At 52.8% G+C, this 27,502-nt stretch overlaps 1 protein-coding gene across 1 annotated transcript; it reads right to left on the bottom strand.

Annotated features, from left to right (window-relative positions):
• Nucleotides 1–982: 982 nt before the first annotated feature.
• On the bottom strand, nt 983–25,944 carry TRAP1 (TNF receptor associated protein 1). Its single transcript, XM_086760065.1, has 18 exons — nt 25,855–25,944; nt 20,658–20,825; nt 19,352–19,434; nt 18,803–18,943; nt 11,118–11,189; nt 10,216–10,376; nt 8,950–9,059; nt 8,692–8,765; nt 6,462–6,617; nt 5,961–6,081; nt 5,764–5,833; nt 4,760–4,907; nt 4,044–4,229; nt 3,315–3,453; nt 2,848–2,933; nt 2,541–2,686; nt 2,075–2,147; nt 983–1,797 (listed from the first exon to the last, which is right to left on the bottom strand). Exons 1-18 carry the CDS (start codon nt 25,940–25,942, stop codon nt 1,696–1,698), a joined length of 2,124 nt encoding a protein of 707 aa, XP_086616191.1. The 5' UTR covers nt 25,943–25,944; the 3' UTR covers nt 983–1,695.
• Between the last annotated feature and the right edge of the window lie 1,558 nt (nt 25,945–27,502).

Raw genomic sequence — 27,502 nt, 5'->3', positions numbered from 1 at the left:
CGTGTACAGCATCTGGTAATTTTTCCTGCACATTTACGTCAATTTTGATGGCACAGGATCTTACGTCTACTTGGAAGACAGGAATGCTGCCCTGTCTCCAAAGTCTAAAGCCTGTATGTTGTCTACTTCCAGAAACAAAATCTTGCATACGTTTACCTGTGCCAGCTTAGCTGATGGCTTACTTTTCTAATCTTTGAGCATGAACAATTGAGCAGTATTTCATTATTGCACAATCAAGAAATCCCAGCATAATCAAAAGATGCCGTCCTTATCTTACCAGGAGCTGGATCAAGACCCGTGGCCTCTAGCTGAGCTACACAGCTACCCTAGGGATGTAGAAGGTGGCTCCTTGTTCCTCTCAACACCCTCTAACCTGTCACGTTAGTTCCTCTTCTGCATCTGAATAGAAAGAAAATTTAGGTGATATTAACTTCTAAAATGGCACCCCATTCAGCAGACCCTTTTCGTTCCTCTTTGCACAGTCAGGCTTCCTTTAGCTTACTGGAGCTCACGGCGTTTGGGGAAAGAGCTGGAGGTCGTCCTGGCCAGCAGAGCATCCAAGCAGCTATCCAAATCCAGTTCCAGAATCTTAATCTGGCAATTTAAAAATAAGCTAAACAAGTATCACAGCTGCCTCAGAGCCCCCAGTGAGCAGGAGAAAGAATTCTTGTAAACCAGTGTGCATGGTGTAAACCAGACCCACAGAGGGAACTCTAGTGTGGCCTACAAAGGCCTCTTCTGTTGAGGGATTCAAAGGGCCAAACTCCATTTTCAAAGACAAGGCTAACAGAGTTCATAGCTACAGATCTCCTGCCTTCCCTCCACACTCTCTGCTACCTACTGTTGTTTTCACAGCCCTTCCCTCCCACCGCTGTCCAGTGCTCGATGCGCTGAAGAACCAAGCAGTATCTGAAGAGAGAACCAACAAATCACCAGCTGGAAGAAGACCAACAAATTAAGGGAAGAGAGAAGAATGGCGGGGTCTGGGAAAGAAGGGGAGTTTATTTATCATAAATACAGATCAGCTAGACATGCAGTTTATGCCACAGAAGAGGCAAAAACCCTGGAGACTCTCCAGAAAGCCACACACTGGAAAGCTGTTTCCCAGTTACTTCCCTTTCTCCACAAAAAGACCAGGATGAACTCAATTACCCAGCAGCCTGGTGATCTTTTCTGCCATGGGATTGTACTGACACAGTCCACTGGCAGTGTCTGTGTCTGCTAACGGCAGCAATCTATCTCCATGCCAGCTCAGAGGTGGAGGTTTCTTAACAAATTAATTAATTCTGTCAGTGCTTGTTCGGAGCACAACGGTGCACAGGAATGCAGTGGATGGGGGTGCATATTCACAGACCTAACTGGGAATATTGTTGCCAACATGTTTTGGGAAAGGCCATTTCCAGAAGCAGTACGAAGTGAGGCACTTCGGGCTGTGTCAGAAATCTGGGCATACTGTTTTAGCAGCAATGTCTGGACACCGCGCTTGGAACAGATCGATGACGTACGATCTCATAATGACAACTGGCTCCTCCCTGTGCAGCGAGGGTTGGAAGTCCTCTGCGTTCTCCCTGGCCCTCTGCCACGTGAACCCCTCGCTGCACGGTGCCTGCAGGCACACACTGCTATAGCTGACAGAGTGACTGCACTTGAGGAAAGAGATATCAGCACAGAGTTCATCCTTCAGTCTTCTGGCGCTCAGTTCTTCTCCAGGATTCTGGTGAGGAGTTCGTTCAGCCGGCTCACCATTGGTCTGGGGTCCTCATTCAGCCCTGCTGCTATCATGGCATTCTCGTAAATCTGAAAAAGAGAAGAAAGCATGAAATAAACAGCAAGAGCGAGCTGGGGAGGAAGTGAACGTCACTCTCCAGGGCTTGCATGGCGAGACCAAGCATGTCTTCTAGGCCATCTGGTAGGAAAACACGTGTACCACAAGTACCAGAAATACCCAGAGTGGGACGGCAGAAGGGGGAGATTCTTGCCGGCTACAAGGGCTTCGCCCTGTTCTCCGGCAGACACAGTTGGCAAGCGGGCTCTGGGAGGAGGGTGCTGCTTCTAGAGAATGCCTGGCTCTCACCTGATCAAGTAACAGTTGGGCCAGATCAGGCTGACTGTCTTTCAGCTCGTTAAGCTTCTTAATCAGAGCATGCCTGTAAGAGTGAGAGAGATCAACACTGAGACTTGGTATTTTTGGACACAATGAGACCTTTCTTTCCAGAACGAGCAGTTAAGCCAAGGTGGGACAGAAAAGGTTCTACCTAAAGGCCAAAATAGCCCAAACTTCCTTGCTCCTGTTCTGGGGTCTTCTCTCTTCTCTCCCATGCTGTCCCTATAATCCCCGTGGTCCTCAGAGGGCTGGACATTGTGTGTGTGGGTGGCATGTCAACTGTGCCATGCAGCCTCACAGATTAAGGCACTGTAGTACACGCTACACTTAACGGGGAGGGCTCAGCTAATTGGGAGCCTTACATTGCCTCCTCTCTGCCTCCACCCCAGAAAGACGGCAGTGGCCCAGGCCTAGCACTGGTATTGTTCCCCCTTACCCTGTGTTGATCTCCAGGGTGGGCTGCAGGAGCTGGGCACGCTCCTCTTGGGTCTTGGCCAGTTGCTGCATGCGAAGGAAGTGGCGGGCAGCCCCCATCTCAAGCACCGTGATCATGGCAGGGTGGGTGTCCAGCCGTGTGGTCACCTGTGGCACACCATTTACAGAAAGGAGGCACGGAGAAGAATGATTTCTCTCTGGGTCCAAAGAAAAATCCAGCAGATCCCCAATCAACTGCCACCTTTTTTCCCTCAATTATTACCCCCATGGATCTCCTGTACTCAGTTACCCAGACACAGAATACCTACCTTAACGCCAGTGACGCGAGAGCCTAAGGCATTTCTCATCCAGGCCATCAGATCCTCAGCCTCCGTCTCCGTCAGACGTTCTGCAGCTGGCAGGGGAAAGAGGGCACACCTGAGCGTGCGTCTACAGTCTGCCAATGGACAGTGAGCTTTGCTCCTGAGCTCAGCCCATTTCATACTGCCATTTATCCGTTCTTTTGTGGAAGTGGGAAGGCAGCAGCACTCAGCACACACCCACAGCACGTCCCAGACCGTGCCGTTCCCAGAGAGGCAGGTGCCAGTGCTGCCTGCCTCTGTTAGGACACCAGGTGTGTGCGAGTTGTTAAAACTCAAACCATGGGAACTCCACATATGAAAGGGACCTACAACAACTGCCAAGCTGCCTCAGAGCATGAGAATGGCAGGACCGAAAGGAGCGCTCTTGCTCACAAGCTCAGGAGCTGCAAGAGCACTGGAGGAGGTCACAATACCTGGGCGGCTCTCCTCAAACTTCTCTTCCTTATAGTGATCAACAACAATATCGGTCTCCACCGAGATCAGCTTCTTCTTGTCAAACTCCCGAAGATGCAAGAGCGTCAGCTCATCAAATTGCTCATAGCAGAACAGGACCTGTGCCAAAAAAGGGACAATAACACATTGTCTGGGATGTAACAGCACGTCCTCCTTCCACAAGCAACTTCACATCAAACAGGAAGAACATCACAAGGGAAATTAGCAGGTTCAACCCCACGGTGACTTGCTCAGGGCCCCAAATAAGAGCAAACCCTTAGAGGGCTTTGTACCATGGGTGGCAGATCTGCAGCTGAACAAATCCTGCTGCTCCATGGAAAGTGAGAACCATGCTGACTCTAATCCTGAAAGGGCCACCTGCCTGCAGAGGACACCCATAACATGGTTACCAGCCCTGACCAGCAGCTCCCAGGCTGCTGCTCTGGGGTTCAGCGAAGGTATTAAGCAGATGTCCACACTAGATGTCTGCACAAGTCCTAACCCGCTAGCATGGAGCGTGTGACAGGTGCTTCTTGGCCTCCCGCCGGAGAAGCCAGTCCGAGAGGGAGCCCGAGCAAAGCCACTGCAGTGGTAGGGCTCTATCACAGCCCTCACCGCCCCGCTCAGCTCCGAGATAGATCCAGGTGAGCCCTGACCACTGATGCAGAAGCTCGGGGTGTGCCCCTGGCCATGGCACACTGCTCACCCACCTCCATGTCCTTTTTCTTCATGGCCTCAAAGTACGGGGAGTGCTCGGCCAGGTGCCGGTTGGGCGCACACAGGTAGTAGATGTTTCTGCTCCCCGCCTTCATGCGGGAGGCGTAGTCGGTCAGGCTGGTCAGCTGGCCTGCGGGCAGGGCGGACGATTCATAGCGTAGCAACTTTGCTATGTCCTCCTGGAAGAAATGTGCTCCTGTGAGCTCAGCACTGGCGACCGTAGCTCTACCTGACCACTCCCAGCCCCACAACATCTCTTTGTAGCATGCAGGCCTGTTTGCAGCCCTGTCAAAAGACCCAGGGGATTCCGAGTCCCTCCTTTCCTGCTCCAGATATTACGGAGGCAGAAGAGTGACCTAGACAGGATGTGACCTGCCTTGCCACTTCCAAGCTCTCCTGGAAATGAGAATCCAGGCAGAGGACAACAGCAGGGGGAAAGCCCTACTTTATTGCCTGTCGTAGCTCATGTTGCACCAGGGAGGGCTGAACACACAGGGTGGGTACTGAGACTCTGCAGTGCCTCAAATTAAGTGGGAAGCGGCACCCAGTCAGGGGAGTTGGGGCACTAGAGAATCTGCAGGTGTTGTTAGACCCAGGAACACAAGTTCCAGGTGTGTGAGGTTCACCCGCAGCAGTCCCCCTCATCCCAGGCCACAGTAGGAGCCAATACTCTTTCCCACCAGCTGCAAAGCTTCAGGACTCCTGGTACCTTGACATCCTGCTCTGCTATCGTGACAATCCCCTCTCTCATGAATACCCCGTAGTCCTCAAAGAATTTGGCATATTTCTCAGGGTCCTTCTTGCTCTGGTCAATGAAGAACTTGATCAACCTCTTCTGCAAAACATCTCGGAGCTTCCTGCAGCAGGAACAAGCCTTTTTAGAGACAGCTGCTAGAGCAAGACAACAGATTTTAGGTGAACATCTCTCTCCCAGTTATGGGAGAGAAGTAACCCTGTAAGGGTTATGCTTGGAGGAACCCTTTCTGAAGGCCTGTAACTCCACTGTGAAGGGACAGGGTTATTCTGATTACTATAGTCACTCTTATCCTCCCCTCTAGTTCCAACAATGGCAGGTGTTCAAGAAGGGACCTGAAGGACAAAAAGTAAGGAAAACCCAAAGCCAGAGCCAAGGGGTTCTTAGAGGAGAGCAGCCTCTTGGCCATTAGCTCCACTGGGCCTCAGGGCCAAACAAAAACCCTGCTGGCTGGCACTCCGTTTTTGAGAAGTGTTTGTGTGAGCAGAGCAGAGCTTTGACGGAAATCTGGAGACAACAGGCACAAAACGCTGTCTCAAGATCTACACATAAATAATGGTGACACTAAAGTGCAGCCCAGCTCCCTAGTATTGACAGCTCACTTACTGGTTTTGTCTTCCAACCCACTTGGTGGTGCAGAGCAGACACGTTAAATAGCAAATCCGCTGTTACTGCTGTAGGCTGTAAGGCTGAAAGGCAGCCTAGGACGAGGGGCACGTGGCCCAAGCAGGCAGCTGGAGATTCTGTGACACAAGACACCGCTCCCACATCCTGAGATGTGACTGGCACAGCTAAGAAATAACTCACTTTATAGACTACAGAAGTTTGCAAAGATGGAAATGCTGCAGCTTACATGCCAGGTCCATCCAAGCCCCTCTAACTGTCCCATGATGTCCCCTCCTCAACCAGCAAGAAGCCAGAAGAGCCTCAGCAGTCCACAGGACCTACCTCTTGCTTACCTGATAAGGGCACTCTCCTGCAGCAGCTCCCTGCTGAGGTTCAGGGGTATATCCTCACTGTCCACAACACCTGGGACACAGAACAACCCTTGAACAGCGAGGCAAACACGAGCGCCAGGCTCAGGAAGACATCCCCTCGCCTCACCCCCTGCGGAAGCCGTGGTCCACAGCCTACTATTCCTGGTCCCAGCACACACCTCTAAGAAACCGCAGCCATTTAGGGAGGATGTCTGCAGCTTTGGTTTGGATGAGAATTTTGCGGCTGTAGAGGGCAACGCTGGAGCCCATTTCCCTGCTGATGTCAAACATGGATGGTTTCTGCGGGAAGAAGAGACAGAAGGGTAACATCGGCGCTGTGTGGGGTGCCCATCTGCACACTACACTGCAGCATCGGTGGCTGCACCAGCTGACCAGGTCACACTGTGGTCTTCCCTACCAGTGCTGAACCCAACGACAGCTGGAATCTTGGCTCTCTTCCCTAGGGATCTGCCCAAGCCATCTCCCCGCTCCTGTTGTGGCTCAGTACCCCCACAACTACCCAGTGGCGCCCAGTCCTCTGCAGAGATGCCACACTGGATACTCCTCCTTGCAATTCTGCAGCCTTAGCTGCCTCCTTTCCCCAAGGAGCTCTCCTATTCTCTCCTCTTCACAGCACCTGGGCAGATGTCCCACTGTTTCCTGGACAGCAGGGCACGTACTTGCTCAGGCACGTAGAAGATGCTGCGGATGTTGAGGGGAGCGTCAGTCTTGTAGTGCAGGATGTAGCGGGGCTTGTCGTAAGCCTGCGCTATGAAGCGGTAGAACTCCTCGTGCTGCCACTCGCCGATATCCTTGGGATCCAGCATCCAGAGCGCCTGTGGAGGAGCAGGGAGATGAGTTCCCATCAGCTCTCCATACCCGGGGCCTCACAGTGCAGGGCTCTTCTTTCAGAGTTGCCCTTTCCCTCCAGGGTGCAGGAGCAAGGCAATACAATTTTGGCTAACATCCATTGCCTCACACTTGCTACTGAGCAAGAGCATCCCGGGCAGCTACCAGAGCTCAGCTGACTGGCAATACTGGTCAAGTATCTCAAGGCCTGACCAGCAAGCTAAAGAGAAGTGAAAGTTTAAGTGGGTCTGTAGCAACCGGCCTGCCTCCCCGATGGAGGTCACTAGCCCACCACAAGGTCAGCTGAGTGCTTGTGGAGCAGCTCCTGGATTGCCTGTTTTCTGCTGATTTAGTTTGGAGCAGTTTGGGAGATGCTTTGTGAACCACTTGGCCATCCCTGCTACAGGGTCACGAAGTGCCTCAGCAGAACCATTTCACACACTAACACGAGTTAAAGCCATGAGCTCCAGACCAGGTCCTTCCCATGGCCGTGTTTTCCACCTGCTGCTGCTCTAAACCCCCCAACACTTTCTGGAGCGTTCAGCCCATGCTCACACCACATTTCAGTTTTCAGTACCTTAGCAAACGACTAGGATCTGCCAAAGACGTGGGAGGTTTTGCCCATTTAAAAACCACAGGGACTCAACTAGGAATCTCACGTTTCCGGTTGAGTGAAGCTCACTACACTCACTGCCGCTCTTTTCGACTCGAGCCCTAATGAGTGACAGAAGTGATCACTGGGGACGACACAAACATCCAGCCCACCCTCCACCTACCAGTCCAAGGGATTCGGGGCTCTGCCATGCTGCCATACTCCTTAAAGCTTCTTCTGCCTCAAAGCCTTGTGCTACAAGTGGCTTCATAACATTTCCAGCACACACAAGTGTCCCAGAGGGTTTGCAGGACCACAGATTGGTCTGGGTACCCAACTGGGTACTAAGGTGCTTTCCAGCAGTTGTTGTTAGGTGAAGGGCTGCTTTCCCAGAGGTTTACGTGCAGCTACTATCACAGTCAGACCAGAAAAGCCTCTGACTCCACGTTGTCAGCTACATGGCAAGCATTCGAGAGCTTATCTAGGAAAATCCACATCAGGGAACTACGGCTCCATTCACAGTGAACTGATGTTATGTGTGGAAAAATGCAAAACCAAGATCCGGGATAAAGAAAAGGCCCGAAATGGGAGCATAATGAGAATAGAGCTGTTCTGTATCCCAAGGGAAAACTGACTTTCTGATAAGAAGATAAAAGTACTTGACTATTATGGGCATTTCACCCCTTCTCTAGTACCTCTTTTCGCTAGGGAGTCTGTTCTATTGATTGTCAGGCAGAAAGAGCAAACAGCTGTCTGCACCTATTTCTGGTTTGGTAATTTAAGGGAAACACCATTATGCAGGAATCCAAATAAATATCAGTGACTAATAACACCAATTACAGAACCTTAGATAAATTAAGATGATAAAATATTTAAGCAGAGCCTTGAAAGTCTGTGCACTCAGTGCCACATTCCGGGAAACAAAACAGCCACATACGCGCTCTCTTAGGTGCGGAAGCTTTAAGGAACCAGAAAAGGAGATGCTGGAGGAAAATGATTCCTAGATTTTTGTTTTAAAGATAATTATCTCACCTAGGTGATTCCTCTAATCTGGCCAAGAACTTCTGACTAAAATGGAGCTGGCTACAATATAATTTTAAATGGTCAGAAAATGCCAGCATTAAGCAGTGAACAGTTAGGAGCTGTGAAGAAAACCAGGCTGTGAGCTGAGCCACCACGACGACCAACCGTTCACTGGCACGGGCTATCCCACACTGAAGGACAGAGAACTGCAGCGAGAGGTGTCAGCACGTCAGCAATATGAGCAACTCCTACATCACTAACATGTCACCTGGCTTAAATAGTTAGAGTAAATATTATACAGCATTGAAATAATAACTCTGAGTAAGGGAAGATCCAGAAGATAACTATATATAAGACCTCCTTTGCTAATCTGCAAGAATTCTCTCCAGTGGAGGGTTATAGTGGCTCATCTCCACGAGCGACCTGCCTGTGGCCCTCCTGCTCACCTGTAAGGTGTTAATTCTCCTCCCATTGAGATACAGCGGGAAGCTGATGAAGTTGCTGTATTTTGTCACCACCTCTGGAATGAAATAAGACATAGAGGAGTCACGTTTGTGGAAACAACACAGTAGGAATTTCTTCAGTAACAGCAGGTGAAAGGTGCTGCAGCAGAAAACCACTGTAAATTCACCCCCCACTCACAGGGAACCAACAGCCTTCACACAGCCCCTCAGGAGGGAACAGCACTTCCCTCCTCCACTCACCCTTGACTCGGTCTTCATTAGCAAACTCCCTGCAGTCTTCTTTGAGATGTATAATAATCTTAGTCCCAGTTCTGACACCAGATGCTTCTGCGATCTCAAATATTCCTGAACTAGGAACAGAAACAGACCCCACATCAGCTCGTGGCTCAAGTACATCCATGATGGGACATAAAAATGTTTTATTAAACTAAGAGTACACACAACGCTTCAGCACCAAGATGAAAAGGCAAAAAAATCTTGAAAGCCTGAAATCTCTTTGCGCCTCTGAGAAGCAACCCCAAAACACGCGGCTGTCTTCCCTACAAAGACCCCAGACCCAGAAGACACTGCTCTGCAGAAACACCTGCAGCCTCTACCAAAATGGGAACAAATTTCAAACAAACTTCAGGTTGTACGGGCCCAGCCTTCAACTCCTCTACATTTCCTACAGCGACCGTAACACCCAGGCTGCTGCCTTCTTCCTTGCCAACTCTGACCTGTTTGCGGGTCCTCACTGGTGTCTCCACTGGAGCATGCAGTAACTGGTCACAGCGAGCAGCAGCTCTGCTCGTTCTGGATGACCATTCCTGCCCTGCTGCTAAGTGAATGCCGTGTGGGGATCAGCCACCGGTGAGAGCAGTGACCCACGGGAGACACAGCAGCAGCGACGACAGACAAGCCTTCAAAGTGCATGGCAATACAGCTTGACTGCAGCCCAAGAGAGTCTGATGTCTCAGTTGCAAGATGTTTTTTCAATAATTTAAATAACTTAGTAAATTCTTTATTCCTACAAGGTTTTAAGGGCATGCAGAGCTTGTCACCCCCAGAAGCACCAATTTCAACAGTCCACAGCGTTGCCACCACAGATGTTTGCAGCTTCAAGCAAAAAGCAAAGGATGAGCGCGCAGATCCAATCCACAGGAGACGCGTGCTTACAGAGCCACAGCGCTGCAGCAGCCCTGCCTGCTGTGGGTATCCTCAAGCAAAAACCCAGGAGACAACTAGAACAAAGAGGTTAAATTTGTCTCTCCAGCCTAGGGCACTGCTAAGATGGTTGCCTGCCAGCAGGGAAGGACCAGGAGAGGCAGGTACTCCCTTTGTCCACAACACACTTGCTCTGACAAAGCAAGTTTGTCCCTGTGGTTTTCACCCTGGCACATTTGACCACACTTTGTTGCCATGTATAATCTGAGCAGAACCTAAACCAGTAAACCTGGTCATGAAAGACCACACAAGCCTGGTCTGCACGCAGCCTCCCGGCACTTCCATCCCATTCTGCAGCCTTACCCATCTGAAGACCAGTGGTAGCCTGGGCTTCCCGGCTCTGCAGACTGTGAGAACACCTCCACTTTATCGGCCACCATGAAGGCTGAGTAGAAACCCACTCCAAACTGGCCGATGATTTTGCTACTGGCTTCAGCTTGGCTCTGCAGAGCATCCAGAAAAGCCTGGAGGAACAAAGGAGACATAAAACAGCACACAGTGACTTCAGGTACCACTGGAGGCTGCAAGCTGGGCTCCTCACGCACCGATGCAGCCCTACGCCAGGTACCGCAGCCTAGCAGTCCAGCACCCTCATCCCACACGTCAGCATCTACGCTTGGAGGATGATGCCCAAGGAAGAGGGTTTCTCCCACAGGGACTGCGCCTCTGGAAAAGGGGAATATTGCTTCGGGCAACACTCACTGCCATCAGCAGTAAAGGAAAACTGAGGGCTCAGACAATCAGGAGCACAAAACCTTAAAATGGTGACTCCAGATGAAAAAAAAAGAAAAACCCAAACAATAATTTAAAAAAAAAATCAGCTACAGGTATATAACAACTTGCCAGCATGAGGACACAGCTGCTGCCCTCCCAGACACAGGGTGAGTCCCGAGTGAGCACGTGCCCCTCCGTAACGACAGCTTGGGGAGGAAGGCGCTGGGGAGCGAGGGCAGCCAGGCGCAGCCGCATTACACACAGGGCCCATTAGAGCTGCTTGGGCACCACGCCCCCCCCACAGCGCACAGAGACTGCTAAGGGCTGGAAGACTCACAGGTAGGTTTCCCCTTCCAAGAGGGGTGTAATTTGACAACTGGGCTGGGGGCCAAGGGACAAAACAGAATGAGAAATTACTGGGAGAACAAAAGTGGCTGTAATTGGAGAAGAGTTTTCTAAGGCGGGGAGAAGGGTGCCTCATCCCAAGTTACCTTTGAGCCTGATCGAGCAATGGTACCGAGGTTAGAAACCAGCTCCTCCTGCGTCATCCCAATACCTGTGTCCTGAAAAGAAACAGCAACTGCAGCTGAAATATCAGGAAAGAAGCACCTGAGCAGCTTCTGCCGCTGACTCCCACTCTCCCAGCCAGCTGAGCAGTAAATGCAACAGCAGACTTCCAGCTGTGACTCCAGCTGTGCATGGTCAGGAGAGGGGACTCAAAAGGCACACACAGCTCCACGGGGCAGCCACAGCTGCCTCCTGGCTATAAACCACCTGGAAGTTCAGAGACTCAAGCCATTTCTTGAGAAGACAAACCCATGCCAAGACAGGCTGGTTTCTACACACCCATCTGAAAACGCCCAGCGTAACAGCGCTGGAAAGAGAGAGCTCAGCCCAGTGGCGGCCTCGCTGTGCCAGGTGCCGTGCATGCACGGTTTCCATTCCTGCGCAGGTCCAAAGGGAAGCTGAGGAGCAGCGAGAAGCAGCTTACTTGCGTTCTGCAGATGGGGAACTGATGCCCTCACACCAGGAACCAGCGGCAGAGCAGCGAATCCCTTAACTCTCAGGTAATGCAGACCCTTCTCTACAAGCACCACATTTAATGATCTCCATCTACTCTGTCTTTTCCCTCGTCCGCTCAGGTTGCTCCACACAACTTGAGCACAAAGCTGTCAGCGTCCAGGTCCCTGAGAGCTGGGTATTGCAGCGTCTGTGGGAACACTCTAATCCCAGCTGGAAGTCCAGCGCAACGCCCACACCTCACGGTGCTCTGCCCAAGCTTCGAAGGCACACAGCTTGCTGTCTTCCGCAGTTTAACCCAGATTTGCACTCCCGCATGCAGATAAACAACTCCCTGCTGCTAGCGCACGCCTCTCGGGCAGCAGACCCTGCAGCAGCCCCATCCAAAAGAGGCTGCAGCAACCCTCCAACTAGGCTGCAACTTCCTTTGTTTCAGGATGCCACTCCTGAAAACCAAGCCGTCGTTCCCCCTCCCAGATGCCAGCAGCTTCTGTGCCTGACAGAAACATTCCGAGAAGCCACTCCGACAGGTTCTCTGAGCCGCTCTGTAAGAGGGCAGCAGGGTGAAAATGAGCCAAATGAATGGTGATTCTCGTTCACGTGAGGAGTTCAGCTCTACTGGAGTACCTGTGAGCACAGGTATCACAGCAGCCTGCACATCCAGAAGGGATTATTTACTAGCAAAGTAAGTTAATTCAAATTTTTTAATCTGGCGTTTAACTCCACTGAGGGATCAAACTGTGGTTAACTGTGAGGTTACTGAGTGAGGTGCCATGTGGGTAGGACATTTTTCTGCATCCCCACGAGTCACGGCACAGCAACACCTTCTCCTTGATTAAACACAGTAAGGCCAGTCAGTCGTCCTGGTGCAGAAGAGGGACAATGCCCAGTAAGATCTCAGCAGCGGGAGATGAAAAGCCAGGAAAAACAAACAGGGTATGGCAAAATCTCAGGAATCTGACATAGTCCCTTCCTCCAGGGAAGAAAAAGCCAGAAAGAAAAGTTTTCAGCATCTGGTTCAGGTTTTGTTCATGCCAGACCCTGAACAGAACTCTCAACTCCTCTGATCCACTCCTATTTATAGCACAGCATGTCATTCCCAAATTCCAGTACATTAAAAAAATATATATCCCTACCCCATGAACTTATTTGGCTATTGAATTCCCAACTCCCTGCCAAACTTACTGCAAAATGCTTAATGACAGTTCCTGGAGACTAGTTTGATGACGGTGAATCGCAACGAACAAAGACAGCAAGGCTCAAAATGCTCTGCTCCCTCAGCAGCACCGAGCCGCTAACAGGGAAAGCGGAAAGTGCCCTTTTAGGTGGCCGGCCAAAGATCCTGGCAAAGCAGACATTTCCTACTGCAGGAAAACACCTGGGAGCATTACGATGAAAACGCCATCAAGACTCAAACCGCTCTTGCTGCATACGCGTTTCCTGCGGCTGGGCTTCGCGCTGTGCTTCTCGGCTCCCTTCAACAGATGGTGCTGCTCTGGGGAACGGGGAACGAAGCGGCGGCGGAGAGACAGCGGAGAGCTCGGCTTCTGCAGAGCAGGCCCTCTTCAGCGATGGGAAGCAATGAACCTGCCCACAAAGAGCTCGCTTCGGGCTGGGCCAACGCAAGGGCAGCACGAGCTCCGTGAAATCCTAGGAAGGAGCTGGTGGGACTTCCCCTGCCCTTCTCACAGCACAGCCTGTGCTGCTCAGGCGCTCAGGCTGCTGCTCAGCCTCCAGGCATCTTCTCCAGGAACCAGTGTGTCATCACACAAGCCCCTGCAAACACCTTCAACCCATGATGAGCCAGCACAAATGCAAGGACTGCTGTTGCTCTACCATCAACACTGCAACTTTTCTTCCCCTGCAGACAGTTTCAAGCCCTCCCTTCAGTCTGCAAGAGAAGTTTTAGCAGGCTGAAAACAGCCACAGCAGAGCACAAAGCAAATTGTACATGGGGCTTCACAAATTACAAGACATGAGGGATATGTTCAGAGTTGCCAAATGCTGCTCCACAGTTTGGAGAAACCAACCCCCGTACACCATGAAACAGAGTTCAGTGCACTGACACCTCATTAGCTGAAGGTTAATTACAGAAGCCCTTCTGTTACTCAGCAGAACAGCAATCTACTTGCCTGGTTGAATTTCCCTTCTGGGACTTCTTAGGGTGCAAACAGCCTCCCCTGAACCATCCCCTCTGCAGCCCCGTCCCTCTGCAAGACAACACGAGAGGCTGCAGACCTCCACCCCATCTTCTGAGGGACAACACGAGAGGCTGCAGACCTTTACCCATCTTCTGGAGGACTACGAAGAGCACTATGGCCACACTGGTTGAACTACACAGCAGTAAGGTTTACCCTGAGGAGACAGCAGCTGAACGCTGCAGTTAGCACCTTTTTGTGCGTGGAGCCCTCCCAGATACAGAGCCTGCCGCTGAACTGCTCTCACTGCTCTTGGGACCTTTGTGCTTTCTCTGCACTTTGTTCTAACCTTTGTGGCGTGGGTGCTGGACGTTCGCAAACAGAGACCGTTCTGCGTAACAACACCTGGATAACTGCCAGGCACGCGGTACCGCAGGGCTCCCACCGCGAAACGCTCGCTGTTTGCTCTGCAGCCTCGAGGATCTCTGTGACAGAGGGGTAAACGAACACCTTATGCCCTACCGCCTCAACAAATCAGTCAGTGCGCAGCTCTTGTATTCGTATCGTACTTCTCAGTAAAGCAAAACCAAATTGCACATAATTACAGCAACACATCTAGTTTAAATGGACAAATTGCTTAGTTTAGTTGGTAAACAAGAACCTAGGCAATGTAACACCTTCGCTCATTACCCGAGTCCAATTTAAGGTACCGAAGAGCCTCGTTATGCCAAACAAGCCATTAACTAACCATCACCTGCTGCCTTTGCCACGGCTGCATCTGAGAGAATGCCTACAGCTAGAGGCACATGTCTGAGCTACCGTGCCTTTCATCTCGCTTTGTTGCAAAACAAACACTTGAAACACTTATTTCAGTGCAAGATCTCTGCTGGGCTTCAGAAGAAACTGACTGCACTATAAAATAAGGACACGCTGCTCTCACTGACTGATAAGGCAATAAAATCCCCAAACATCTGATTAGCGAGTGTCCCCCCTGTTATTTAAATACCTGGCTTAAAGAGACTTAAAACTCACAAGACCGGGACAGCGGCCGCACTGGAGCAGCGTTCTGGTGCAGAACCAGCACCACATCTGCAGCAGAAGCAAACGGAAGAAAGGGCACAATAAAACTGAAGCACAGAGATACAAGACAATCTTGGCCTTTGGACAGAAGCTGTCCAAAGCAGAGTCTGAGGTTTCCTTTCCCCTCCAATATCCCGTCTTAACATTATTTTCAACAACGCCGAGCACTGCTACAGGCTCAGCCTCCGCTTGTCCAGGTCTAAATACCTGCTGTTCAGAAAAGTACGTCCTTTTATCCACTTCGAATTTCCCATTTTCAGATGTGACATGCTCTTATTCTGGCATGAAGAGGAAGAAAATAAAAGATTCTGCAGTTCCTTCCCTAGGCCACAGGTTATTTGAGATGTGTTTATATTTCTGGTTCTCTGGCTTATTTGTTAAAGATGATGCAACAACTGGAAGCTCTGACCCACCCCTGCCTTCAGTGGCACATTTCTGTAAGCTTAATTCCTGCAGTGTTGTCCATCTCCTGCTCCCCTGCTCCTCAAGCCCAAGCAGCAGACTGATGCTGCAATGCTGCACGCAGCGAAGGACATCACCCTCTTTCTGCTGCAGCCTGGTAGCGCAGGGTGGGACACGATGCAGCGTAGAGGGGGACCTGCTTTGTTGGACGTGCAGGTGCACCCACATTGAACTGCTAAAGCCCAAACATCTCCGTTCCTTATGAGAGCCTCAGGACAGCCCTGTCCTTGCTGCAGACTGTTTGTAACTTGTAAGTCAGGAGAGATCTGCTCAGTGACACAGGGAGTTGTTGCAGGGAGGAGCGGTGTTTGCAGTCATTTTAACTCCTCCCAAACACAGCAAACTGGTTATTTTGTGGCTTCACCGACACCGCTTTTGGATGATTGCAACAGTGAGAAGAAAGCCCGGCAAAGAGAACCGAGCAGCCCGAGCTCTGGCAGCAGTTACGCCGCTTACCCCCAATAAAAGAGCAGTCACGCTCCCTCGCCCAGCAGCAGCAGCTACTCGCTCTGTAAACATTTCAAACAGTTTCCTCTGAACTGCTAGCACTGTCCTAGCCCTGAATTAAGCACCAGCAATGAGCTCCAGCCCCTGTTGGGCTCACACAAACACAGGGTTACCACCAGACACGCAGAGCTGCGTAGCAGCAACGCCGACTGCACCGCAGCTGAGCGCCTGGCGGCAGCCAGCCACCGGCAGCCTCGTGCAGGTGTTGAAGGAGAGCTCTGTGGTCACAGGGCTTCGGGGTCGGTACGGGGCTCTCTGTTCCCACCTCAAAGGGTCCAAAAGCACATCTGTAAAGCCTCAGCACACAGAACTGCAGAGCTCTGCAGATCTGTCCTCATTGAAAACACACCCCTAAGTGGATTTTCTTCAGAGATCTGACCTTGCAGGCTGTGGCTGCTATCAGACGGAGCTGTCCTAGAAACAGAAGGAGGCAGTTTTCAAAAGGGTGGAGGAAATGGTGGAATTTGCTAAAACAACAGTAATTCGGTGAAGGAACAGAGGTGGTGTAACCCGGTGGACTAGACGGTGAACATTTCCCTCTCAGCAGGTACAACACTTGGCAATGCTTAGGTAGGATATCCCTAAATTAGTACATCCTATTAAAATTCCGAGTCTTGCCATCCTTACAAGTGAAATTCAGTCCTGGTAGAGAAGCACGCAGAACTGCAATCACCTAACAGAGACGAACGTAGTCCTCTCCTGGAGCTAGATAACCCCCCCAGGAACATGCCTGTAACAAGGCCATCACACGTTCCAGACCTGCCTTTTCTCACCTGGTGAGACACAAAGAGATGCTGCAGGGCTTGGAAGGGGGAGATCCAGCAGATCCCGGGGCCAAGAGCAGCGTGAAGATCTGAGGACAAGAACCTTGGGGTCAGAGTGAGACAGCGGGACCTTTCTAAAAAAAAAAACTGGGGTGACCACTGCAACAGATCACACACGAGGAACCTGCTGCTTCTGTTTTGGTGGGCCCTAGTGAGTACAGAAAACAAAACGGCGACTGAGGGGCAGTCCATCTCGGCCTCAGTCCCTGCAGGTTTTTACCTTTGCATTCCTGAAAGGTAAGGAAACGTTTTGGATGAGGCTTGTTCAAAGGAATCGTTACACACAGTGTGTTTCTTCCAGAGGTTATAAATAAACCCTTTGCTGGAGCTTTAGGCACCACTGAGAAGGCAAACCTATTAAAAGAGATCGGAGGAGCGCTGTTCTCTCTCCGTTCACGGAGTGCCGGATTGCTGCAGTTAAAAGCTTCCCAGTTAAGACTCATTTACTCACATTAGAGAGATGCAGGCAGCCAGGCAGGGGGTGAGAAAAAGACAAATCCCTAACACATCTAATTGGGCAGGATGTCAAATGCAAGGTGGGCAAGTAGGTCTCTTACCCAACCTTGCCAAAGAAGGGGACAGCTTCCACAGTTACAGGGCATGGGTTGTAAGAATGGCTTGGTGGGTTCAGAAGCTACGTTGTCCACCATGATCTCAAAAGGGAAAGACGAGAGCAAGGCAGGAGTGGCACCCTACTTGGGGATAAAGGAGAGCTCGTGAAAGAATCGGTGTTACACAGCAGTCAGAAAAACGCAGTAGTCAGGTGCGGCAGGAATAGCAAAGCCTCTGCATGACGGTTCGAGAATCTTTGGGTTGATGACTGTGTTGCCCACTGACGATCACTAACTTCCCCATGGCAACCGCAGCTGCTTGTTCCGCAGAGAAACAGAAGTGTAATGTAACCGAGCAGCCTCCAACAGCAACTGCTTTTGCCCCACGTGAAAAATACCGTATCGCGTGCTTTGCCTGTGCCACATCTCCCCTGGACCTGCTACGGCCAGCCTTCACTCACACACTGCTGCCTGCCTCATTCTCTGCTCTCCTGGGAACAGTCCACAGCTGCACTCACAGCTGACACTGGTCCACGACAAAAGTTACCAGTTTGCCTTATTTGCATTAAGAACTTTGCCAAGAAAATACCAAAACTGAGCCAAGGACAGCTGACCCAAATGGACCTAAGGGATATTTCATACCATATGACGTCTGCTCAGCAATAACAGCTAAGAGAAAGGAGGAGGAACGGGGGCATTCGTTACTATGACCTTTGTCTTCCGGAGCAACCGCTATGCTACTGAAGCCCTACTTCCCGAGAAGTGGCTGGACATCGCCTGCTGAAGGGAAGCAGAGAATAAATCTTTTGTTTTCCTTTGCTTCTGCAAGCAGCCTTTGCTTTTGCTTTATTAAACTGCCTTTATCTCGACCTATGAGTTTTTTCCATCTTATTTTCTCCCGGCCCTCTGTTCTGCTGAGGAGTGGGGTGACAGAGCGGCTTAGTGGGCACCTGGCATCCAACCAAGGTCAACGCACCACAGTCATCAGCACAATCAAAACCAGGGCTGCAGAAAGGAGGATGGACAAGTGCTTTGGTACTGCCACAATCTGTAGTCCCACCTGTACATTAGGGCAGAGCCTCAGCATCAGCCGGACTTGGCCTGTCCTGGAGCAGGAGGAGATAAAGGCTATTAGCAATGGGAGATTCTTCTTCCCACCCAGCATCTCCCAGCAGGTGAGGTGAGAGGGAAGATCTGCGAGCTCCCACCTAACACCTCAGACTTAAGGAGGTGACAGAATTGCTTCCCAAAGGTCACGATGAAACCAGACTCCCAGCTTTTCCACTCCTGAGAAATGCACAGACTAAGGAATTGCATTAGACAAGGCAGAGGGAGAAAAGCTACTGGTATTTCCTAATAGGGAAGGAATGAGCAGCAAATTTGCCTATGGGGACAAGCGGGGAGCAGATACATTGGTGGTCTATCATCAAATTCTGAGGTTACAGACTCATGAACCACAGTCCAGCTGAGGACAGAACACTTCTTCAGGCAGGCTTGGGAATCCACGGGACTGCACTGCCACGCAGCTTCCACTGATCCTTCATGGGACAAAGGCTGGTGATAAGAGCAGCAGGGAACAAGGCTCTCCTGTTACCTGGATGGTGATGGTTCCCTTCCCACTGTCGGTCTGCAGATGGATCTCCATCTCCGGCAAGGCCTTCCCTTCTGCCATCAGACGATGGCGCAGCTTCTCCAGCGCATCACTGCCGTTGGAGATCAGCTCCCGGATAAATACCTGGGGACGAGACACAACCAGACACTGCAGCCTGGCCTTCTCCACTGTACGGGACTCCCAGAGACCTGGGAACTCAGTGCCTACTCACAAACTAATTCCCAGCTCGCTAGAAAAAGAACTGCACTTCCCCATTATCTGCCAGGAGAACAGTTTGTCTGAACTCAGGATGAAAGTGCAGAGGCTCTGAGGTTCCCAGAGTCACCTGGACATACCCACAAATTGCTTTGAAAACACATTTTCAAGGTGTCTTAAGGAAACGTCATTCAAGAAAACATGGCATGTGAACAGCACGGGACTTGCTGGGAAAGCGAGCAGGTATCCTCCCAGCTCAACCGTTCTGGATGTGGCCCTTGACAGAGACAGGGGTTTGCCAACAGAAAATTCACCAGCAAGCAGTGAGTGCCTTACCTCCTTTTCTGAGTACAAGGAGCGGGCAACGATGTCCAGCAGCTTCTTTGTTTCAGCCTGAAACTCATGTTTAGAGGCTGCACCTAGAATAAAATCACAAACACACCTTTAAGGCGTTTCACCAGGGTCCTCTTGGGAAGGAAGGCGGAACTGCAGTCTTACCACGTGCTTCAGCTTCCCAGGAGCAAAAGCCTAAAGCAGGATGGGACACAGGGAGCTGTGGCCTCCAGATGACAACAGAAGAGTTGTTTACACACCCCTATGAGGCAGCACGCTTTGCCAAGCAGACGCTTGGCCTCTCAAACCCCCTCCCGGCACACAAACCCCAAGGCCTGTACTACTGGCCTGCCGTACCGGCACACTGCTCACCACGGCTGGGCTGCAGAGCAATCAGTAAACGAGAAGTGAAAGGCGGTTCCCCTTGTTCCTAACGTGTGGCTCCACACAGCCCCCAGCCGCTCTCTCCAGTGCCTCCTATGGCTTACAGCCCACCTTCCATACTCTTCCTTGACTCGGTTTTTGAGGGAACCCAAGAGCTTCTACAGCCAGGCAGCATTTCTCACGCCCAAATACTTGGGGCGTAAGCAGAAAAAGGCAGATTCTCAAACATCTCTGCGGCGCAGGCAAGGGAGTGCACAGGTACAGCCACCTAGGCAGGCAGGCAGCTGTGCCCAGAAAGAGAATCCTCCTCAGAAGGAATAACACTACAACCCAAAGCTAAAAGACCATCCTTGGCCTTTCAAAAATAGCGTTTCTCCTGCTAGAGGCATTAGAGGACCCTGAAGCAACACGGGGAAAGCCATGGGTTGCACACCACCTCTGCCATGCCTTGCTGGGGAGGACCTGCATTCCCCAGCGACGGGGGCGAAGCCGGCGTGTGGACAGCAGCGGGAGCAGCGCATCAACCCCACCGGGGGCTTCACAGCCTGGCAGTCTCAAAAGTACCTGCCGGAAAAGCTGCGGGAGCACAGAGTTAAGATGCTATTTCTGCGCTTGAATAACTCACGTGACTTTGCTTTAAAGCACCTCTCCCTGGAGACGTGCAAAGCAAGTCGTTCTGACTAAAAGGCGGACATTAGGATTCTCATTAGACCACCATGATTCACGGCAATTACCTGGGCAGGCACAGCTTGCTTCTGGGACAAAAAAATCTCTTTTTAGGCAGATTCCAGTGCCTGTGGAGCCTTTACACATACTGCATGACCATCAATGGCCTGACAGACGCAACTTCTTCCGGCAGTCTTGATGGCCCAGGTCTGCCCGCACCCCAGGAGTGCTCCCACAAGAGATCTGTGTTTGTGCCCACCTTTCACGTTCTCCGTGTTGCTGATGATGCTGTGCAGGGGCTCTTCTTCCTTGCTCTCCGCTGTCTGCGTGCTGTACGTCCGGATAGGAGAAATGCTGGTGGCAGGAACGTTGTACCCGAGGCTCCAACGACGGAGTATTTGTCTTTGGAAACATGCTGCTCCCTTTGCTAGGAGACACAATTGAAGATATTTCAGTATAAATCAGAAGTACCAGCAGCAACAGGAGCACTCTCTAAAGGTCCCACTGAAGCAATCCCGTGGCGAGTTACACTGCCTGAGCAAGACTAGAGTTCCCTCGCAATCGAGCACCCACCATTTCCCTCCGCCATCGCCTTCGCTGCATAAGAAGGGCAAGTTGCTACTTTAGATCGTCTCTTCTGCATTAAAGTTCTAGCCAGATCAGTAGCTTTCTCAACTAATTAACTGGTGAGGAAGAGGCAGTCTGCGGCTTTCGTTGCTACTACTTGGCCAAGCTGAAGACAACAGGACAGAACAACTCCCACATTACTGCCAGTGAAAATGCAAAACCCCAGTGCAAGCAAGGCAGCCTGCACCTCCAGGAGACGCCTCTGCTGCAGCTTCACGGACACTGTACTAACACCTACCATCAGGCAGGCCTCTAGGCTCCAAAATCTACTTCCTCCTGCTCACTTTCATCCTGCTGACAGTAACCAGCTCACCCTCGTACCTAAGAACAAGGCCCCAGTTTGGCCCCTATCAGCCAGCTGAGAGGTTACTTCATGGCAATAAATATTTGGCCCTTGATGGTCCAAGCACAGTTAACGGAGCACAGGGATCCTCCAACAAAGCCAGCTCCAGGATAAGCAGCACACGCAGCAATAAAGCCACTAGTCAGGAAAGCATCAGCGGGGAAGACAAGAGACAGGCCAGGAAACGGCACGAGCCCCGTTAAGGACTGGGATTCCCAGTTCTCCTCCTTCCGTTGTGCCCAGGTAGACTGAACAGTCTTCTCCCTGTCGGGGCACAAAACAAAGCCAAACCTGCACAGAAAAAGCACTGCAGTGCAGCTGTGGCCTCCCTAGAAACAGCTTCTCTGGCCGTCCACAGCCCTCCAGTCCAGCTGACCCGCTGGGAGAGCCCAGCTCCCTCCCGAACCTTCCCCACCTTGTCACGGCTCCTGAGCGAACTCGGCACCCCAGCTCTTCCACCAGCATCCCTTGTCGTCCTCCAGCTCATCTTGGGAGGTCTCAGGCTCCTTTCCCAAGTGCTCTGCAAACCTCCTGCCCACCTCAGCAGGTACTACAGCCAGAACGGCCAGCGAGAACACATTTTGCCGCTCCAGACCATCAGGCTGGGCTCCCATTCACTCCAGATCAGGCGAACCCAAACCCCTGAGCCTTAACAGTGCTTCTGGGTCCTGCGCCTCCTCCCCAAGAGCTGCTCGAGGACGCTGTCAGTCCTCATTCCTCCTCCTCCCTCACAAAAGCTTTGAATCAAGACGCACTTCTTCAAGAAGCTCCCAGTCATTCTGCCCTTAAAGAAAAGAGCCCACAAATAGTTCTGAACGCATCCGAACACCTCCTACACACGTAACGGTTTGCTCTCTGCGTCACAAACAGTTCTGCCGCATTATCACAGGACACGTTCGTTATTCTTCGTTCAGCAACAAGGAAACCAGCCCGGAGGCTGAAGCGGAAAGCAGCGGAGAGCTCACCGTGCGGCTGTCCAGCCCGTCAAGCTTCCGAGAGGAAGGGCCTGAGTCAGCCCAGGGTTTACGTGTTTTATCTCCGTATTTACACAGGGTTTACATATTTTCTGCTCATTTTACGCTAGGTGGTGTAGGATACTCTGGAAAATCTGCACTTGTACGTACGTGCGCGCACACATTTCCCAACCAGGAGAAATAAAAGAGGGAATGGTGCTCCCTGCCTGACTCCAGGACCCAAAAGAGAGGCAGATCAGCAGCAGCTCCGTGTGAACCGTAAGGCAACTTCTGTCACCAGATTTCCAGGCAGCGAGGCCCCGGAGCCAATAAACAGGTCACCCCCCAGCCCACAAACACTAGCTGACTCCAGAAATGACAGCTATTTATAATTTTTTATCTACTCAGGCTGTTTGGCTCCCTACCTCTAAAGCACAATAATAAATCACCACCAGTCAATTCTGAACTTATTTTTGGATTTGTGCAACGTTCGGTCTTATCCTAAATTAACAGCCCATCCTGTGCCAGGCAGAGACAAGGCTCACTAAATGCGAGCTGCAGCAGCTTCCGACCATTTGTCTTGTGCAAAGCCCTTGCCTGGCCAGCAGGGAAAGGCTCCAGGCAATTCTGGATACAAAATCACAATTACGGGCACACAAAAAAGAAAACACATACGAGAAAGTACCTTCTGAGTTGACAGGGTAAAGTGATGCTCAGAATGAGCCCAGGAAACAAATTCCTAAGACCAAGAGACAAGGAAGGAATGGCTCTTGCCCCGGCTGAGCGCTGTGATGTGCTGGGGCAAATCAGGTCCTTTCATGTCGAGTTGGAGAACAATGTGATTCCCAAACCCAACCGCACCCCCAGGAAACACAGCCTCTTCTGGGAAAGGGACTGCAGCGAGCATTTAGCCAAGCCCCCCCTGCAGCACCGCGTCCAGCTCTGGAGCCCCCAACATCAGAAGGACGTGGAGCTGTTGGAGAGGGTCCAGAGGAGGCCACGCAGATGATGGGAGGGCTGGAGCAGCTCTGCTGGGAGGCCAGGCTGAGAGAGCTGGGGCTGTTCAGCCTGGAGAAGAGGAGGCTCCGGGGAGACCTGAGAGCGGCTCCCAGTGCCTAAAGGGGGCTGGTGGGAAAGGTGGGGAGAGACTCTTCAGCAGGGCCTGCTGTGACAGGACCAGGGGTCATGGGTTTAAACTAGAGGGAGGCAGATTCAGACTGGACACCAGGAAGACATTTTTTACACTGAGGGTGGTGGAGCCCTGGCCCAGGTTGCCCAGCGAGGCGGTGGATGCCCCATCCCTGGAAACATTCCAGGCCAGGTTGGCCGGGGCTCTGAGCAACCTGATCCGATTGGAGATGTCCCTGCTCCTGGCAGGGGGGTTGGACTGGGTGGGCTTTGAAGGTCCCTTCCCACCCAAACCAGTCTGTGATTCTAAGCCGAATGTCAGTTAGAAATTTAGGGTGGGAAATCGAGCACAAAGCAGCACGCAGCTCAAAACAAAGAAAGAATTTAGGTCAGCAGAAATTTCCATAATAGCTTGATTGCTGTGCAGCCGCGAGCCTGAGGATGCTCTTGCACAGGAGAGCGCCAGCAGTAAGACGCTTCCATCTCACATCTCATCAGAAGAAAGGGCTCTCCAGCTGGGCACCAAATCCTGTATGGATCTAGGGAGAAGGTGGCCCTGACTGACCCACTCACACCAACGCATCTCCCGAAAAACTCCGCACCAGCTCCAGCCTTCAGCGTTGTGAGGACCAAGAGAAAATGCCAGCTTTGCAGGGCTGAAGGGAAGGGATGGCTGTCCCCGCAGCCGGGGATCTCTGTCTGCATTCGAGCGAAAGGACACCACCTCCCGCTCCTCCCTCTCCACTTCCACCCCACACAGCTTCTGCTCCCTCTTTTTTCCCCTGAAGGACTGACTGCCAGGTTAAGGAATAAAACTCTGGCTCTGCTGGAGCGCACGGAGGCACCCGGCTTCTCTCTCAGACACGGACGCTAACAAGCCACTGGGGATTTCCGTGGTGGAAGAACTGAATTGCCCAGAAACACCGAAGTGGCACCCGATGGCCCAATAAATCCAACAACCTGACCCTGATAGTGACCCTATTTGTCACACGATTTCCTCTGTCACGTTTTCTCGTCAGAACCCACAGGGAAACCACAGACCGCACTGACAGCTTACAAATCCGCCGGTCAGGAGCCAGACGACAGACAGGGAAATACTGAGCACTGCACGGGCTGCTCAGAGGAGACGCAGGAAGCTGCTCGCCATGCCTGGGTTAATGACAACTCATAAGCGCGTTTCCAGACCTGCCTTGATAAGAGCGCATCCCACAGCTGAGACCCCAGAGGCCGGATTTTCTCAGCCCTCAATCTCGTCAGGTATCTCAGGCGAAATGCTGAACTCACCCCTGTGAAATGCAAACCTTTCAGGCTCTTCTCTCAGGTTACCTGGTCCCGCAAGGCTCGGAGAACAGAAATCCTGCTGCCTCCTGCTGAGGCAGTGCCCAGCTGACCTGAATGTGCCAGAGGAGCCTGTGTGGGCCAGCAGATAAACCTGGGCACGCGAGATACAGCCTGTGTGAGCCAGGACGTGAACCAGGACACGCGACGTACACCTGTATGAGCCGGGACACGTGATGTACACCTGTGTGAGCCAGGACGTGAACCAGGACACGCGATGTACGCCCTGTATGAGCCAGCACACGCGATGTACACCTGTATGAGCCAGCACACGTGATGTACACCTGTATGAGCCGGGACATGAACCAGGACACGCGATGTACGCCCTGTGTGAGCCAGGACATGCAATGTACACCTGTGTGAGCCAGGACATGAACTAGGACATGCTATATGACCTGAACACGTGATGTACACCCTGTATGAGCCAGGACATGTGATGTACACCTGTATGAGCCGGGACATGAACCAGGACACGCGATGTATGCCCTGTATGAGCCAGGACATGAACTAGGACATGCTATATGACCTGAACACGCTATACACACCCTGTATGAGCCAGGACATGAACCAGGACACACGATGTACGCCCTGTATGAGCCAGGACACGCGATGTACACCTGTGTGAGCCAGGACATGAACTAGGACATGCTATATGACCTGAACACGTGATGTACACCCTGTATGAGCCAGGACATGTGATGTACACCCTGTATGAGCCAGGACATGAACCAGGACATACTACATGCACGCTGTATGAGCCAGGACATGTGATATACACCCCGTGTGAGCCAGGACGTGACCTGGGACGTGCCATACGACCTGAACACGCTATGCACACCCCGTATGAGCCAGCAGCCGGCCCTGGCCGGGCGATACGCGCTATGGAAGCCTCCAGGAACCCTCCTCCCAACAAGAGACCTGGGTGTCCCAGCGGCCGCTCAGCACCCGCCCCCGCGGGTCAGCCCATCGCCCGCCTTTCGCCGCCGCAGGCCCCGGGGGACCGGCCAGCAGCCCCGGCGAGGAGAGGGAAGGCGGGAGCGGGCCCCCCCCAGCCCGCCCCAGCTCACCTGCGGGCCAGCGCGGCCCGGCCGCCGCCCCGGGGCGCAGCAGAGCCGCCAGGCACCGCCCCCGCCGTGCCGCCGCCGCCGCCGCCATGCCGCACGCTCCCGCCTTCCGCCGCTGCGGCGCCTGGCGATGGCGTCACGGGGGCGCGCGGCCGCCGGGCGACGCGCACGCGCAGACGTCACGTACATCACCCCTCCCGCCCCCCCCCCCCTTCCCCTCCCGTCCGCTGGTGCCCGCGGAAGCCCCGCTCTGGCCCCCGCGCCATCGGGGCCGCGCCCGACCTCTCCCGGCTCGGCCTGGCCCGGCTCCGCGCAGGTTGCCCCCCCCTCCCAGCACGGGTAAAGCAGTCCCTGGCCCGTGCCGGGACCCCTTTGCCGCGGGGTTCAGGGCTCTCCGCCATCTTGCGACACAGGCTGTCACCGTGGACGGCAGGTCCGCGACGCCGCTTCCACACCTTTCCCGTCTCGGTGGCTAAAAGCCCTCCCGCGTCTCTGCCACCCTCGTCACCGGCGGGAAGCCGGGGGCAGGTCACAAAACACACGCGTGGGTACCTCACTGGCCGCCGCAGGGAGCCCGTTTCGCGCCCCAGGTTGCGGCGGGAGCTCGGCGATGGCAGCCCCGCGGCGGGCTGAGGGCCGAGGGGGCGCCGCGCTGCGCCCGGAGCTCTTCGGAAGCCCCCCCCTGTGCTGCACCTGGGCCAGGCTCCCCCGCTCGGCTTCGGGCAAATGGCTTAATATCTCGTTTTCCCATTTCTCTGAAATTCCTCATCTGGGGCTGCTGTGGGCGTAAATTGAGACCAAAAGGGCCGAGGTACTGGAGAAAGGCTTTGGCTGGGGTGGAGGTGGGAGAGGAAATAAACCGCTCTGCCGAGAGCTGAGCCTGGAACGTGCGTGAGAGCAGAGCCTGGCCTCGCTGAACACCATAGCTAAAAATAAAAGACCCAGGCGGTCTCATTTCAGTGAGCGCTAACCGCTTCCAGGCAGAGAGGGGGCCGTGACCACCCGACAGAGGCAGCTTTGTCAGCCCCAGGCTCAGGGGAGCTCGCTGGAAAAAGCTACACAGGCAATTCACTTGTGCTCGCAACTTATCTTTGGGACTATGCCGAGCTGCGTGTTGTTTTGGAGATTTGCATCTAAGAAACCCTTGCAGGCAGTGGGGGTTTGTGTGGCAGTGGATGTTACAGATCAGGTGCAGCAAACCCAGCGTGAGCCTTTGCATCACTGGCGCCCTTCCGCTGGGCTGCATTTCCAGCTGGAACCAACCCCAGCCCCTCCTCGAGATTCGCTCTGCTGTGGCCAAAACCAAAATGACTTCTGAGCCCGTTTCAAACGCTTCCCGCGCGCTGCTGCGTTCATTGATCCCCCAGTACTCCTGAGCGTTGCTGTGCCGCCACACCGTACAGAGTTTTTGTACACACTGAGTCCTCCTCCTTCCTCGCCTTGCGCTGCGTCACCCTCCTGCCTTAGGTGCATTTTCACCACGAAGCGTGTTCCTGCAGGGAAGGCCTGGGGACTGCAGGGGACCTGGTACAGATCCTCCCCTGCTCAGGCTCGTTTCGACTGTCCGGCACTTGGCACCGGCTGGCTTCAGTCGCTGCGCTGGCGGCACGCTGTGGGTGGCAGAGATCACCCCACTCCCCATTTTAACTTC

This window comes from Chlamydotis macqueenii, chromosome 15 (assembly GCF_036417535.1).
Source record: "Chlamydotis macqueenii isolate bChlMac1 chromosome 15, bChlMac1.mat, whole genome shotgun sequence".
Classification (NCBI taxonomy): Eukaryota; Metazoa; Chordata; class Aves; order Otidiformes; family Otididae; genus Chlamydotis; species Chlamydotis macqueenii.
This window is presented reverse-complemented; position numbering and strand designations above follow the sequence as displayed.

Bases quoted from the DNA above. Each gene is read 5' to 3' on its own strand.
- TRAP1 (XM_086760065.1), bottom strand. From the start codon at position 25,942: ATGGCGGCGGCGGCGGCGGCACGGCGGGGGCGGTGCCTGGCGGCTCTG. The intron at 10,377-11,117 runs GTAACTTGGGAT...TTGTTCCTCCAG, and splicing joins TTGCTCGATCAGGCTCAAAG to GCTTTTCTGGATGCTCTGCA. The intron at 4,230-4,759 runs GTACCAGGAGTC...CATTTCTTCCAG, and splicing joins TAGCAGAGCAGGATGTCAAG to GAGGACATAGCAAAGTTGCT.